This window comes from Gavialis gangeticus, unplaced genomic scaffold (assembly GCF_001723915.1).
Source record: "Gavialis gangeticus isolate Ggan-Ray unplaced genomic scaffold, GavGan_comp1, whole genome shotgun sequence".
In the NCBI taxonomy this organism is placed as follows: domain Eukaryota; kingdom Metazoa; phylum Chordata; order Crocodylia; family Gavialidae; genus Gavialis; species Gavialis gangeticus.
Window position 1 is genome coordinate 16,804,889 of NW_017728992.1, and position 17,694 is coordinate 16,822,582.

The following is a 17,694-nucleotide window of genomic DNA, read 5'->3' on the forward strand; positions in this document are numbered from 1 at the left end:
GCAGAGGGTAGATTTAGGTTAGACATCAGAAGGCGCTATTTCACGGTCAGGGCGGCTAGGGTCTGGAACCAACTTCCAAGGGAGGTGGTGCAGGCTCCTACCCTGGGGGTTTTTAAGAAGAGGTTAGATGAACACCTTGCTGGGGTCGTCTGACCCCAGTACTCCTTCCTGCCATGGCAGGGGGTCGGACTAGATGATCTTCTCAGGTCCCTTCCGACCCTAGAAACTATGAAACTATAAGCCAGCATTGGGCTGGTGGCAGTCTATTAATTGTAATGATAACATCTCCTGTAATGATATCATATGGTAAAAATATACAACTATAGTATATAGCTAGCATTACACCCAGTATGATAATGCTGGAAGTAGAAAATGATAGAGTAACTTGGGAAAGTACCAGGAAGTGCATAACAGAGGCAGAGCTCTTGTTGGAACTCAGCCAGAAACTGCTCTCGGTTCACGGTGCTGCATCTTTTGCAAGCTCAAGCTTTGCTGTCAGGTTAAATGAAACATCCCTGAGTGGTGCATACCAGTGTGACATTGTCTAGAGTAAAGGATAAATATGATGTGAATGCAGTCAAGTCTCATCAAACTGATACCATTCTAAGCACCTCTTCACTAGCAATTTGTTGCTGTGACATTAAAACAACTTAGCAGAAATTTAGAAGCGAATGAAATTATCTACATACATCAGCATCTGAAATTATCTACATGTATCGGCATCAGCATGCAACTTGACTGTGGTGATTAGCATAAACTGCTAAGAAGGTTGTGTTGAACTTCATGTGCATGCATCTAACATGTCTGAATGGAATCAAAGAAATATCATTAAAAATGTTTAACATTATTTTGTCACTTGGATGTACTATCCAGGAGGATCTTTCTGGTAAGTAGGGGGGAGAGGAAAAAAACACAAGAGGAAATGGCTCCCTCAGTGATTCTTAATGGTTGTTTCATAGAGTTCACCGTCTGTTTGCTGCTCAGTCTGATTTTCCCTCTTATTTACAGCTACTACACTGCATTCACAGAAGCTAAAACACTTTTCTAGTATTATTTTCCATTAGGTAGTCAGCAAAGTGGTGTTATATGATCATACATGGGAGATACTACAAATGAGGGCTGCAGCAGTGAACCCATGTGACAGTCAGGGGAGCCCGTGGCCACCAGCCACTCAGACTCAGATGTTTGACAGATTATGCTGTATATAGCAGTGTGTGTGGAGGGCACATGGGAGGGGGTTAATGAGGGTGTGCAGATTTAGATATGAGAAATGTGCTGCTTACAATGATTTTGGACTTTAGATTTCAGATTTTTTATTTCAAGAGGTATGAAAATTTCATAAAACTTTCATAACCTTGAGGCTTCCTAAACATTTAAAAAAAAAGTAAAACCATTTAACTAAGCTGGCTATATTAAAAATAAAGCTGCTTACATTTAGAAGGCAAAGTCCTAGTGTCCATGAGGGAAGTGTAAAAGGAATGGACATTTATTGATCTGTTTGTATTGTCTCAGCAGAAACACAGAAATAGTAGAGCATTTCTTAAGCTGCTTATATTGACCTATTATATGACTTATTATGAAGAAAATCACTTTCGTGATTAACAGATAAATGGTTTTCATTGTTTTTCTGATGCTTGAGGCTAAGAAGACTACAAGATGCACAGGATTTTTTTCCCTCTAGGACTCTGATGTTTAACATCAAAAAGGGAGCTGAAGATTTTGTTGCTGAAAAGAGCATTAAGTGCTTAGAAGGACTGGAATAATACCCGTCTGGACACTTAGGGGCAAAACTATTCCATCTATTTCACCTGTAAGTGGAGTTAGGCCTCTAAGTGCTATTCTATTCCACTCTGTTCAAGTACTGAAAATCCATTAATGCATGTACTTCCAGAATACACAGTCAAGTTACCCTTAAGACTGGGTCACAAAAAAGCAGTCAGGAAGAGAAGACCTCAGATACCTTTTGCATTAACTGTTTTTCAGGGACTCCAGACAGAGTGTAATTGAATCTCATTAAGGTGCCTACAGGATAGGAACATCTGATAGGTGGAACAGAACCTGGTCTGTGAATTATTTAGGGCCCTTTTGGGGTGAAAGCTTTGGTCAGATCCTTCATTAAGTCATGCCAGTGTAAATCTGGGGTAACCCCACTGACTATGGAGTAGAGAGGGAATATAAGTAGACTACCACCAGCCGTAAGTAAAAAATATATTATGAGTTTGGCTCCCCAAATCATTAGACTTAAAAATAACAAGGGTAGGGTTCTTTTTTTTTTGCCTCCTTATTTTGGAGACTCTTGAATTCCTGTTTATAAGCATTTCTTTGCTGTTGTAAGAACTAGAAAATTATTCTTTTTAAGAAACAAAAAAGAAAATCACTTGTTATAGCATGATTGCAGAGGTTGGGACTTTTAGAAAAACATTTAAATATCTTGAGGCCCATGAAGAAATTCAAATTGGTAACACCATATTTGTTACAGCTCAACTACAGTGGTCAGGGGAACACAGAATTTGTTCCTAGTGCCTTACAAGAAAAATATTTTGGAGTACATTGTGATCAGCCCTGTGCAGGTACAGAAAGAGAGAGTGAGAACAGAGCAAGAGACAGAGGTCCAAGGATTCCTCCATCAATCCCTCTCTTCACACCTATACCTGAGGAGCAGACACTGTCCACTGTTAGAGCTAGCAAACTGGAGCGAGGGCAGTGCAATTCTTTTTACACTAAACAACAATCCCTTTTACACTACAGTTGATTAAGACCATTTTACTGCTGCTGCTCCTCCTACTTCTTCACAGTCCCACATAGATGAGTTCTTTCTTTGTCAGACAGTTTTATCCATGGCTTCCCACGCAGTGTGTTTACCTTTCTGGCCTCCTGACCTTGTGGGCTATGTTATAAAAATACAACTTTGCTCAAACATGCCTACAAAGCAATGTTTAAACAACAGATATTTTCATTCTATGCTGTCATGAAACCCCAGTGGGCCTGAACTTGTGGTTCTTCTTCAGGCTAAAATCCTATTGACAGACAGGGCATCTCAATGTGAATTTAAATAAACAAATTACAGTTTGGTCAGTGTGCTATATTTGTACCCCACACACATGGGACTTCAGTTTCTTTAAGATTCTGGTACAAGGAATTTTTATTTAAGGAAGCAAGGAAGAAAAAAAAAGACTCCTAAGTCATACAGCCAGTTACTACTGCAAAACTGGCTGGCACTGAATTTGAATAAGGACTAATAAGCACTATATGGGCTATTTCTCTGACAGAGTGACAGCTTCAAAATCAGTGGCTTAATCCTTTCATTTCTATATTTGATTTACAGCTCCATCTGAGATACTCTGAGAACAAAGTCCATTAATTCTCAGAATGTCAAAACCCCACGCCAAAAGAGTTATTTAAGCATTTTTCTCTTTCTCTGTTTTCAAATTATCATTGTACTTCCTCAGCATCTAAGCTTTGTGGAGACCATTAGTCTATGCTTATTATTTTCCTTTCAACACATTTCAAATCATCTTGGCCAGTTCTCTTTCTCACAGATACTCCTTTACTAGTGATATCACCTCATAATTGTATGAATCAGAAACATCATTTGCTAGCATGATGAGCCTCTGATTTCAGGCAGAAATGGATACGCAATCAATGACTGATGTATCACTTTTCTAAACATCCATCTGAGTGAAAAACAACTCAGCTGCTTTGTACAGCATGGTTTAGGGAGGTTTCAGGAAATTAGTCAGGCATCTCTTTACCTATCCATAATTAATTATTGATTTCCTGTTGTGGAGTGTGAGGATGACAAGACCTAATTTAATGAATAAAATAGCTGTAAGAAAAGGGAACAGTGTGTGAGACAAAGCATGAAGGACAGGACTTCAGACACAACAGGGTTCATTATTCATTTGGTTGATGTCATGTGCAGCTAAATAATAAGCCTCTCAAAACACTGCAATAAAATAATAAATTCGACATTCAAAGAAGCACCATTTTATCTGCCTGTGCTAAAGAAACAATTACTTTAAGCTACTGTACTAGAAGAAGTGGAAGCATTTGGCCTTTGGGATAGCATCTGTGCATCCCTCATGGTTTTTTGTATTAGATGTATAAGCTGTCATTTAACTATCTAAGCACCAGAAATTATTTTTGCTTACAATCAATATAGGCAGAGGGGACCTACATTCAGCAAACTCCACTCACAATAGTCTTTGACTTTCAGTGACATTTTCATTTGAGAAACGAAAGTTAGATATCTATTGACATGAATGTGTCATAGAAATGTAATGTTTATCTCTTGGCTACAAAAAGCTGGCGGTCAGGAAAGTGTTGTTGCTCTACTTTAAGCCTCAGGTCAGTAGATTAACTGAACACCATTGCCCTTGCACCTCAAAAGCCAATGAACACATTCATTGTATGTGTAGCAATAATAAAGAAGGTACTCTGTTCCATTTGTAAGCATAAAATGTGAGAAAATTAATCACAGGACAAAAGTTGATAGGAAAAAGTTGATAGGAAAAAGTCTTATTGGAAAAATCACTCAATAGTGAGGAATGTCTTAGGAACGGCTACCGTAAACTTTGGTTTTATGTTTAAGAGAGTAGCATTCTAATTGAAAAGTGTAGCAATGATTTTATTTGTATGTAGAGCCACTTATACACCGCAGAAATATTGTTCCAAATTCACTGTCTTAAACATTAGTACATGTGCTCACACTACACCAGCTTTCTATTCAAATAAAACCTTGCAAAAATGCAGATTCTTTCAGTTCAGAGAAAAGTGTTAGTAAATTATGTGTTCATAAAAACATGAGCATTTGAACACATAATTAAAATTATTAGGAATCACTGTGAATAACACACACGTGGGAGTGTCCAAATCATTAAAGAAAAGGTCAGCATTGTTAATTCATTTAATCCTGAGTCATTTAATCCTAACTGATTCAATATATGAACAGAAATCTCTCTGCCAAGAATCACCAAGGATTTCTCTGTATTTTAAAGAACATTTGCATTAGTATCAGCAAGAGTTGAACTGATATGAATAAAAAAACTACCAACCCAAAGAATCAACCACACTTTAATAAAAATATAATAATTTTCCTTCTTGATATAACTCAGTAACTCATATTAGCTTTTACTACTATTCCTTCCCTTACTCCTACCAAACACTTTGTGACTGCACTTCCTGGGCTTTGTTATGTTAAGATTTGCTGTAAAAGGATGATGTGTTTATCTTTACATGAGCACCCTGACACAGATAAACAGACATTTGGACACTTTTCTGTATGGAAGAGTAGAATCCTTCTGCAGTTTATCACTAATAGGGGACCCATTATTGCTGAATTTACTTCCAAAACACTTAGATATTATTTAAAAGGAGAGGAAAAAATGACCAATACAACAAGATATTTGCATTTAAATTTTGAAGGTGAGCACCTTCAAATATTAAAACCTTATCTTACTCTAGGGAACTGTACTTTTGAATAGGAAAGTGCTGTAGTTGTGACCATACATATATGCAAAAGCCCTTCAGATAAGGGACACCTATCTACAGTTGTAGTTCTGAGCATCCTGCAGAAGTGCTAGTTAAATAATTCACCTCAAAAGGAAGGCTGTCAGTCAAAGCTATTGACTAATGATGAGGGAGGCGTATTTTAAACTTGTCTGTCCTTAGAGAGAGATGAAAAGGTCCTCCTGTATGCAAAAAAGAAGCACTTTATGGACAAGTGTTTCAAAATGATCAGATTAAAGACAGGCTCTTAAAACTATACTCAGTCATCTAAAAAGGAGAACTGGGTTTTATAAGTGAAAAACACCAGATAGAAGTCAAATGGAGCTTGCTCCTGTACTTACTTTTATATTATCTGGATATGACAATGTCCTAGCTACAAAAAAGTTTCTTATTGCTCCTAGATTTTTCAGTGGACAATTTAATGGAAAAGTAAACTGCTGAAATTTGGTTGGTTGTTGATTCACCTCTTGAGAATGGTAGTTTTCAGATGGGAATTATTTTACCTTCTATATGTTATTTTCCCTGTATCTTTTACAAATAGCTCAAAGGCCCTACTACTAAGCTACCAGGCTGATTACAATTTGAAACATTAAAGAAATGTAATATAGTACCTTTAAGTGCCAGGAGTCATAGGCACAGTTCCCAATGCTCATTGAAACCAGAATTCAGATCTTTGAAGATTTGCTCGTAAATATTCTAACAGCACCACAAATTGTTAACTGTGGGTATTTTGAATAGAAATTTAAAAAAATGGTGATTTTTTTTTTTGGCCAGATTACCAGGGTTGTGTGAAGCTTCAGTCGCTGATTAGATTCAGTGGAGATTTGGCCTGATTCAGTGGCCGAATATCTGAACAGAATCAGGAGACCCTTTAAAATCTCCAATTCGAATCAGAACCCTCTGAATTGATTTGGAGAGATTTGGAAAGATTTGGCGATTCGGACATAGACGCAGCTTTAAATGTTTTTTTTTTTACATAGCTCTAGGTAGCAGGTGGCACGTGAATGCTGTGATGCTGGGGTGCATGGAGTGTCCTACGGAAGTGTTGGGGGCTCCCCAATGCGCTTGGCAGCAGACCTGGAAATGGAACAGAAACACTTCTGGTTCACTTCCGGGTCCTCTGGGGACCACGCAGGGGGCCCCCCCCGCACTCCCCTGGTTCAGCAACTGGTGCTTCCTGGGTGTGGAGGGGCACCCAGGGTCCCCCTGTAGCCAATTGCTGAGCTGGGGGGGGCTCCCCCTGCATGCTCCCCAGCAGTCCTAGAAGTGGATCAGAAGTACTCGAGGTACCTCAAGGTATGTACAAAAGACATTTAAAGCTGTGTCTACAGCCAAATTGCTGATTCTCCGATTCAGCATCAAATCTTCAGATTCAGATTTGGCCAAACTGAATTGGGGACAGTGATCCAAATTAATGAATCGAATTACTGTCCCCTATTTGGGCCAAATCTGAATCCGAATCAAATAGGGCCCGTTTCACACACCCTTACATGACTGTATTTTACATGACTGTACCCCTTATGACTGTATTTTATAGGTACAGTTAAACTAGTAGGAAACAAAATGTCAGTAACAAATCAAGGGTCAGAATTTGGCATAGGGTAGGCCAGTGCCTCTTCTTTAGAAATAATAATCCATAGTGACAAGTGTAAATTAAATTAGAATCTGTTATCAACATGTTTGTACCTGAGCAGTAAAGATTTAGAAAGCAACTGTTAACACTCAGATTGCTTGGTATATACATTTTTTACAAACAGTGAGAATGCCTAAAGCAATTCATGATACTACCCATTTAATGCCTTCAAAAAAGAATGGTGTCAGTAGAATTAAAATACATCAAATGCAAAATGAGACAAAACCTCAGAAATATTATACATATTAGGAAAGTTCTCTCTAGCAAATCAACACTGGAAGCACAGAACCAGATTCTCACATTCCATCATGTGATACCATTTCAGATGTATATAAAATATTACTTTTCTGATAAGGCAAGACTTTATGCCTCATTGTCAAGATGTAAATGATGACATAGACGCTAGTGAGCAGAGGACAGGGCCAATAGATAATTTTATATTTTAACTTAGGTTAGGTTTAATGCTTTCCTTTTTTCTCCATTATGCATGCTAATATTCAGAGTAAGAGATTTATGGACAGGTTCAATAGTAAAACCAAAGAAAGGCCTAAAGCATGCTTCTTTTCCACCAGGCATTATCAAATATTTAAAGAGGCTTCAACATGCCCAGTGCCATAAAGTCATCCCCATTTTGGCATGTGTACTTTTTATGTGTATATATCCATAATTCATCTTCTGCATATGGCAAAGTGTTGAATTCTTTGTAAGCAATGTATGTTTGTACAAATCACCCACTTAAGACACAGTATGCACACTGGTGTTGTGTGGACAAGTCCTATTTGTTCATGTGGAAACTTGGCTTTGAAGACATGTCCATGTCAAAACTTACATGCCAAAGATTATATGCACAGCCTTGGAAGCTGCTTTGGAAAAATTATCCTTAAAAATTCATGTGCAAGCTAAAGAGAAGACAAAATAAATTACATGTCCCTTTAGTACTGCTCCAGTTGTACTGATGTATTATAATGCCAACTAAAAAGAAGGAATAACAAACAATACAGTGCAATATATTATTTGTTACTTGTGAGGCTTCATATCTCTAAGGAAAAATGTGTAAAGATACACAGAATATTTTTTACTATTCAAAAGGAATTTATTTATCACCAAAAAGAAAATGTTTTGATGTAATACTGAAAAACCCAGTGTGTCCTGCACTTGGAAAGGAAAAGTGTCTTACTTTAAATACTAAAAAAATGAATATATGATGTTTATTGTGCAGTTAATAATAATTCACGATGAAAAGAACCACCATCACATCTGCTTCCTCTGTCACTGTAGTTTGTTATTGGGGTTACTTTTCTTGAGTAAATAATGAATCTAGTTCATAGTGGATAAAAAATGTCATATTTAAAATGAACATTAAGCAATGAGTGAGATGCTAATAAGCAGCAGTGACTGAAAGGAGAAGAAAAGAAAATGTTCAAAAGCATAATTATTTAAAGAATATAATTTCCTTTAATTGACTGTTTAAAAAATCTACTTCTCCCTAACTCAGCTGCAGAGTTAAAAAAAAAGTAAAGGTTTTTCATTTAGTTTTTATTTTACTCATATTTAAAACCATTAGGAATTTGCCTTACTCCTCAGAAGCAGGAGACAGTAATGTCATAAACCAGGTAAGGAAAATGTTTTTTTTTTTTAATTCCATTCTCCTTAGCTGTAGCTTGGAAGGAACTGCTCTAACCTTAAAGGATGTTTATAGCCAAAAGAGTTTATGTGAGATCACCTCTTGTGTCTTCATTATTTTGAAGCAAGGGCTGTCATGCAAATGAGCTACAAAAAAAAGAGAAACTACTAATGTGAGTCTAGCACAAACAAACTGTAACTGCTTGCCATTTCTATCACGCTTGTTCTTGGATTTGCTTGTCTCTTGCTTGCAGATGTAGCAGTTTTATTTTTTTCCTGCAATAATGTCACACAATAGCATTTTGACAGGAAAAAGAAGAATGTCAAGGGGACATAACAGGAAACAGAAGCTATGGGAATGAAATTTTGGTATCTAAAACCTGGACAGTGTCCCTATTAAAAAATATTTAGCTGTGCTACCTCTGATTGAGTCTTATTGCTTGTATATATGTCTGCAGAAAATCTGCTTGTCCTGTTCTTATTAACAAAGGACATAACGATATATAGCTATAGATATAGCTATAGATATACATTGTCAAGAACTTCTGTTGATAGCATGAGCATATTCATTTTATTCACAAGTAGGTTAGTTAGGTTAATTGCATTCTTATGATGAAGTGCACTGATTTTTTTAAAGCATTTTCTTTGCTCATTGAAATATTGCATTTATCAATAAGTGCTTTTCTGTTTGAAAAGTATAAATTGTCAAGAGATATGATTTTGACCCATGAACAGCTTTACGTGCATGGAGCTCATCTTTCCATCACTAATGCGAGTCATCTGTATACAGGGAAAGGTTCTACGCCCCTTACTCATATAATAGCGCAACTGAAATTCAAAGAACTATTCATATACATGAAGTGACTAGCATTTGGCCCACAGTGCATGAGGCATGATAAATTAAAATGCATTGCACAGTGTATCTCATATTCTGTTGTAGTACTTTCTTTAATATAGAGTTAAATATGTGTTGCAAAGCTGTCTCAGGTGCAAACCTTAGTATGCATTAAACATCACAATTCAAGACTGGTCAGCTGACAGCCAGAATACCTGGGTTTGGGAATAGATTCTGGTTTCTTGGCTCTGGGAGAGAGTATGCTGAGCGTGCCATGACCCAGAATGATGGGTGGGTGAAAATCCTCTGTCCTCAGCCACTCTGAAGCCTGGGACCGCCCGCTGCCATAAATCAATCAATCAATCAATCATTTATTTAATCAGGTACCTGTATTTTCACAGTGATACAGAAATGGGCTCTAGACATTGTCTTCTCTATAAAAGCTGTTCCAGTTTTAAATCCCATACAGACATGAGTTGCCTTAGGCCTATTCATACCTGTTCTGCAAGGGTATCAGTGACCTCAGTTCAAAACTTCCTCAACCCTGCACATAGCTGAAGTCCCAGTTAAAGCATGATACAACAAAACATTTATGTTCATGAGTAACTGAAATATATGAAGTCCCATCAAAGTCAAATGCTTCTTGTGATAGGGCTATTTATGTACTTGATTGGGATTTGGGTGTTTAATGGAGGGCTTAACAATGCAAGGACCCTGATACTGGAATGAATTTCATCTAAAGAGAAGACATCTCTCAAGAATATATGCCTGACTGTGGCCTGACTAGAAGGAAATCCAAATGGTAAATGTTCCAGGCAACATGAAAGAAGGATGCAATTAGTATTTCATGTAGAAGAATAGCTTTATTTTTCTTAAAACATAACTTTAGATTTTAAAACCTTTTGCTTAGAATTTTGAAGTTTCTCTCTGGCAATTTTCATGGAACATTTATCAATAAAGGACTTATTTCAGAGTAATGAGTTTATGTTTGCATTATTCTGAAAGTCATATGGAAAGGGAACCCTTCCCTAGACCCTGGCTTAACTACTTTTTTAAAAACTTCAGGCAGTTTTTTAAACTTTGTACAGCCAGTGACAGACAAGGCCATCCTTAGAGTGACAGCTCCAGCTTCATTAATGCTGTCGCATATTTTCTCTATTGTGTGCTGGCACTGTACGTGGTGAAGGACAATCAACTTTAATAGCCTCTGAGCTTTCAAATGCATATAGTGTCTGTATTTTTATTATTAAACTATGTGAAAGGGACAAACATTTGTACTAGCCCATACAAGGAAGACATACAAGACAATGAATGAAAAAGGTATATTACTAAGAATTGATCATGATTCCACTAATTTTTCAGAGACATAATGCATGAGAATATAAAGAATATAACAGAAATTTTGCTTGAGCCTAAGTGCTAGGTTAAAGTTATCTAATTAACAAAAGCCCTGGTCTTTGTGACAGTTTCCCTAGCTCTTTAAATCGTGTCTACTTTATGCTATTTACAGTTAGTTTTTACCAAATAAATGATCTTTCAAGCTTTTTTATTTAGAGTTTTTAGATTATTTTTATCTGCTAACTTCCTTATGTGACCCAACAAGTTACTCTTATGTAAGAGGAGGTGGTTATCTTCTTGAATTCTGAGGTAATAAGGTCTACAATCCAACCTGGGACTAATTAGAACCTGTTCTTTCTTGATCTCTTCTTGCCGTGGCTAAGCTGTCAAAAGTGTCTACTCATTTTTGCAGGCCCAAAACCATATTCTGGTTGTTGGAGATACCAAGCAATTGAGGTGCTACTGAATTCAATCAATTGAAGGTACAATCTTAGAATCTTAATGTTGCAATTGACAACAAAGATCATCTAGTCCAATCCCCTGCACTAATTCAGAATGAACTATTCCTATGCCATTCCAGACATGTGCCTATCCAACCTCTTCTTGAAAAATTAATTTGTGGAGATAACACATCATCTCTGGGCAGCTTCCCCCTCCATTCTAGTCTTCTGACATTAAAGAATTATTTTCTAAGATTTAATATATGTCTACTTGCCACCATTTAAACACATTGCTTTATGTGTTGCTCCGTATCACAAGGGACAACAGTTATACTTCTTTTTCTTTATGAAAGCTTTTCAAAATATTTGGAAACTACTATGATATAACCTCTTAATCTCCTTTTTGTCAAACCAAACACACTTAGCTCTCCCAACCTTTCCTATTGTGGCATGCATTCCAGCCACTGTATCATTTCATTTTTGAAAAGGAAGCTACAAGTGTTTCAGTCAAGGCACTACAAAGCTTATGCAACCAAAACTAATATACATTTTTGAAAATGTAGACCTTACTATACAAAACAGAAATGTATGCAAATATCAAGGCTTTGGAGTCCTTCTCTGGGGAAAGAATATTTTTCTCCTGATTATGATGAGAATTTTTAGCTGCTGAGAATTAGGTATATTCTTAAAGTATAACAACATGGATTCCTACAAACTCCTTTTATACAGGACTGGAAGGACCTTGCAAGTTCATCTAGTCTAGCCCCCTATGCAAGGCAGAATCATCCCTGACTAAACTATCCCATCCAAGTGTTTAACTGGCTCTTGAAACTTTCCAAGGATGAAGATTCCATAATTTCCTTAGGTAGCCCATTCCAATGCTGGACAACCCTCACAGTCAGAAAGTTGCTTCTATCTCCAACCTAAATTTCCTATCCCTCAACCTGAGGACACTGTTCCTACTCCTGTCTCCTACAACCACAGAGAAAAGCCCATCTCCATCCTCTCTATCATTACTAGGGCTATGTGAAGCTTCGGTCCCTGATTCGATTTGGTGGAGATGCAGCCCGATTTGGTGGCCAAATCTACAAATCTGAATTGAATCAGGAGATCCTTTAATATCTCTGAGTTGAATTGGAACCCTCCGAATCGATTTGGAGATTCAGAAAGATTCAGCAATTCAGATATAGATGCAGCTTTTAATGTTTTTTCTACATACCTCAAGGTACAAGGCAGCTCATGAATGCTGCAGTGGTGGGACAGATGGAGTGTCCCACAGAAGCATGGGGGGGTCCCCAGCTCACTTGGCAGTAGGCCCAGAAGTGGACCAGAAGCACTTCTGGTCCATTTTCGGGCCCCCTAGGGAGTGTGCTGGGCCCCCCTCCTGCACCCCTGTGGCTCAGCGACTGGTGCCTCTTGGGTCTGGGCGGCACCCAGGGTTCCCCCGCAGCCAATCACTGAGCCAGAGGGACATGGGGGTGGGGGGGCCCTGAGCACTCCCCAGCAGACCTAGAAGCAGAGCGGGAGTACTTCCAGTCCACTTCCGGGTTCGCTGCTGAGCATGTGGGAGCTCCCCCGCTTCGTGCTCCTGTGGGACACTCCATCCACCCCAGCATCACAGTGTTCACAAGCTGTGCCTGGTACTTCATGGTATGTAGAAAAAACCTTTAAAGCTGTGTCTTTGGATGAATCGCTAGCATCAAATCTTCAGATTTGGATTTGGCTGAATCGAATTGGGGACAGTGATCCAAATCAATGAATCAAATCGCTGTCCCTGATGTGGGCCGAATCTGAATCAATGACAGCCCGCTTTGCACATCCCTAACAATAACCCTTCAGGGCGAATAACCCTTCACTGTCTAGTCAAAAATCTCAAGGCTGAATCAATTCAATCTTTGTAGGTTAGACTAAGCTGCATAGACTGAACCAATAAACAAGTGAACAGACATTCACTTTTGATTCCAGAAATGCAGCCGCATGCCTGCAGTGGCCCAGGCTAAGGCTGGGCAGTGCTAGACCATGCCTCCTTTCTGGGCTGGAGCAGACAGATTGGGCCAGGGTTACCCCACCCACCTTGTGAGGGGTGTAGGGTTTGCAGAGAAGGTGCAAAGCACCACCTGGGATGCTGAGGAATTGTGAATTAACTTGAATCCTGAGAGGTTTTGGACAGAAGTTCAATAAACTGATTTAACCTAAATCAGCTAAGTTTCATATTACATCCATTCAGGTTTATCTTAAACCAGTTTCGGTCATTTGGAAAGTGGTTTATGTACACTGAACTTCTGTTATGCTACAAATTTGAACTGGTTTCCAGTTGCTTATATCAATTTATGTGTAATTTCTGTCCCTAGCCCAGGCGTCTGAATACTATTATCAAATCTCCTCTGTCTTTGCTTCTCCAGTCTTTGCTTCTAAATACCTCTAGAATGTTCAGCCCTTCTTTGTTAATCTTGCTACCCAGGCTCCTAGGCTAGAGACAGACATTTAAAAAGCTTGAGACTGAATTGACTCAATCTTTGTAGGTTAGTCAAACCTGGCTAAGCTAAACCAGTTTGTTATTGCACAGACATCCCCTCTGGACTGAAAAAATTTCAGGCACATGCCTTCAGTGGCTCAGGCTAGAAGCTGGGGGGCACTAGAGCAGTGCTCCCTTTCCTTCCACAAGGCTGGGCTGAGGGGGCATGGCCAGGCCCCAGCAGGACACTCTGATGTTCCCTCTACTCCTGAACAGCCCAGCAGGGGATGTTTATCACCCCATCAACCCATTAAGAAAACAAAGCCTCTCTCCATTAGTTCAAACTCTTCTTAAACAGCTTTTCCAAGGAAGGACATCAAGCTTCCTGTTGATTAGCATGGACTGTAGCCAGCATGTGGTCTGTTAGCTAATGCTGAGGTGTCTGCAAAAAGGCGGGGGGAGGGGGAGGAAATAATCCATGCTTAGCAAGGAGAAGCCAGGCAGATGCTCTGTGCCTGTAAGTCTCTGCCAGGGCTCTGGCCAGGGAGCAAAGAAGAGGAGCCAGCCCTGCTGTGGAGCAGAGAGCCTTGCTTAGCCCAGACAGCATGCCGGGATGCTAGGGGAATCTGTTTATTTTTTAAATCAGCAAGGGGTCTGGGATAGACGTTACATAAACCAGTTTGAGCCAAATTAGTTAAGTGTGATACTACATTCAACCAGGTTTATCTCAAACTGGTTTCAGCCATTTTCAAACTGGTTTATGCACACTGAACATCTCTTCTGTTACAGGTTTAAACCAGTTTCTGATCACTTAAACCAGTTTATGTGTATGCCTGTCTCTAGCCCTAATCATTTGTGTTGCTCTGCACTGGACTCTTTCCAATCTGTCCACATCTTTCTTGAAGGGTCAGGTCCAAAACTGACCACAGTAGTCCAGGTGCAGCCTCAACAGTGCTGAATAGAGTGGAAGAAACACTTTGTTTGATTTGCAAGTGACACTCATATTACTTTATCCCAGGATATACAGCTGGCTTTTCTGCAGTAAGAAGACACTGCATTTTCTGCAATTTATTTTTTTTCAGACGAAGACCCAGAGGGACCTCTGTTCCTCTGAAGACCCAGAAGGAAAAGAAGACCTATATTTAGGGACCACTGTAATTTAGGCCTCAGGTGATTTCAGGGGAAAGCCTGAAATTTAGTGTTTCTCCCAAAGCCCTAGAAAATAGTGATTTGACAGGAAATGGCTTGAAAGTTTAGGGAAGAGGGAAGGCCAGGAAATTTTTCTTTAAAAAAAACTTGCCTGAAGCATGAAGAAGAAAGGCAGCAGAGCTCTAGAAACACTTTGGAAGCCCCACATGTTTCCAGGGTCAGCCCAGTACAGGCTGAGCCCCTGCCAGGGTTCAGTGAGCCAGGTTGTTTGATTCCCCACTTTGGCTGGGAGTTAAAAACCCTGCCCAGAGTGGAGCAGGTAGGTGCCTCCTGCCCTAGGGGCTGTGGGTATAGGCATGCTGGGAGTCTGCCCCCAGAGCCAGGCATGTGGCACAGAGTGCCCACACTGCAGAGGGTTCCCCCCACCCAACATGGCTCTCCCAAGCCCTGCCTTGTTTTGCTGCTCAACAGGAGCGGAGGGGAATTTTCCCCTCCCGTTCTCTGTGCGGCAGGGAACAGCAAGGCTCGGGAGACCCATGCCGGGTGGGGGGAAGTCTCTGTATTGGGGGCACCATGTGCCCCACACCTGGCTCTGGGGGTAGGCACCCAACACAGGTAGGTCTGCCCTGCTGTGTAAAGAAAGGGACTTTGCTTGAGGGTCAGCATTCCATAAAAGTTAGTACTCAATGAAGTTGTTGTTTGATAAAGTTTATTTATCATGGTTTCATTAAGAATTCTAAGTGGTGAGCTTTACTTAAAAGTTGTTGTTTAATAGGTGGTGAGCTTTATTTTCTTAAAACACTAAAGAACAGTCTGTGTCCTGGTCTTCATGGGGAATTAGCTCCATGGTGGGCTCCCTCAGCCAGTTAGAGGCATGGGAGAGCCCACCCTGAAAAGTGCTTGAAATTGGCTCCAGCGAGCCTGTAGAGAGCCTGCTTCCTCCAATCCTGAATTACAGTAGTCCCTACTTATAGTTCAGGGTAGTATTACCAAATAAGACATCATCTTTCTAGTAAAAACTGAGACCTGAAATAAAGTTCTTTAAGAAAGAAAGCGCTTTTCACTTTTTTATATCACTCTGCCTTGTGCTGATATATAGTTGATCTTTTGCTCTGTCTACCTTGTTTTCCAAGGCACTATCAAAAGCAAGGACTACAGAGGAAGCTGAATATCAGCCAGCTGGATCCAAACAGCTAAGTCATAACTTCATAAAAGAAAAGCAGATGTCTGTGGGCATTAGGGAGATCAGAACTCTCACAATGGACATGGAAACTGAAACCCTTTACTTCATGACTGGGTTCATAATTACATCATAATTTGTTTATTTTTATTACAACAGCTGGAATGACTTATAACATTTCTTGTCTGGCTTGTTTGTAAAGATAATGCTGGATTAACTGCCCTGAAAAGTGAAGTCCTCTATTTATCATCAGAACAAGGGTGCCAATGTGTAGCAGGCAGTGTCACCTCACATATGAATCTGAACTCTAATATGCAGTTCACCCTCTGTGTCCTTTTTATTTCTGGACTCTCTGACAGGTTTTCTAACCATAATGGTATAACATACAGTGTGCGCAGGTAGAATTTTTTCCCTTGAAGGCAGTATCTCAAGAAACACAGCATACCAGGACAGTGGTGGGGAAGCTTTTTTCTGCTTAAGGACTGAGACCATTAATTTTCAAAAGAAAATGAAATAATCTCCAGGTTGTGACAAGTTTAAAATCTCTCTACCAACCCCTTGAGCCAGGCAGGTTCCCTTATCAGGAACATTTTCTGTATAAAACTGGAACCTACATCAAAAGAAAATCCAAATGACTCAAAGTCAAGTGAAGCTTTTTGTTTATTAGCCACTTACAAGTAAGCATTATGCCCCAGAAAGGCTTAGATGCTGGTTCTCCTTCAGTGTGACCTAGTCTAAGGTGCAAAGGGCCAGAAACAAAAAATTCTGCCTTGTGACCAGTCAAAGAGGCCACTGAATTCAGAAGGTGCTTCTTCATTGACTTCAAGGGGCTGTGCAGAAACTCATGAGAAGAATCTGAGTTCCTAGCGGTCTGAGCTCCACTGCTCCTGGTTTGGGTTCTTTCATCTCCTCTACCCTCCTTGGTGACACAAAACTCATGGGCTAGATTTAACTTCTCTGAAAAGCCTCACTGTGAGCAAAATCAGTTTCCTGTCCCTGTTGCTGCTTTTTAATCCCTAAAAATCTATTCAGCCCACCCCCTTCCTTCTCCTGTAAAGTTTTTACTTTTTCCTGCACAGAAAACTAAAGATGTAAATTCTTGTCTGCTTTCTGCATAACTTACTCTTCATGTTCCAGCAAAATGCACAGATTCACAGAGAGAGCATCTTTGTCCTAATCTCATCAGTGAGGGGCTCTCATATGGTAAGTGAGAAAATGCAGTTGTTGCTACGGTTTTTGGTATCTAATGGCACAAAGAAACAGGAAGCTTTTGCCAGCTAATGAGACGCGCAGTGAAACCTGTGTAACTCATTTTAGGTAATCTCCTATGTTTCATAGTTTCATAGTTTCTAGGGTCGGAAGGGACCTGAGCAGATCATCTAGTCTGACCCCCTGCCATGGCAGGAAGAGTACTGGGGTCAAATGACCCCAGTAAGGTGGTCATCCAACCTCCTCTTAAAAACCCCCAGGGTGGGAGCCTGCACCACCTCACTTGGAAGCTGGTTCCAGACCCTAGCCGCCCTGACCGTGAAG

The 17,694-nt window shown here is 39.8% G+C and overlaps 1 protein-coding gene across 6 annotated transcripts in view; it reads right to left on the bottom strand.

Annotated features, from left to right (window-relative positions):
• The window catches only part of CTNND2 (catenin delta 2), a 1,155,395-nt gene that overhangs the window by 33,208 nt on the left and 1,104,493 nt on the right, over positions 1 to 17,694 (bottom strand). For 4 of the 6 annotated variants that reach the window (XM_019521196.1, XM_019521172.1, XM_019521165.1 and 1 more), the window contains one exon: positions 9,815 to 9,940. The exons of the other annotated variants lie outside the window; for them this stretch is intronic. In XM_019521196.1, the coding sequence (XP_019376741.1) occupies positions 9,815 to 9,940 (126 nt within the window). The remainder of the gene's footprint in view (positions 1 to 9,814; positions 9,941 to 17,694) is intronic. 6 annotated transcript variants of the gene reach the window in all.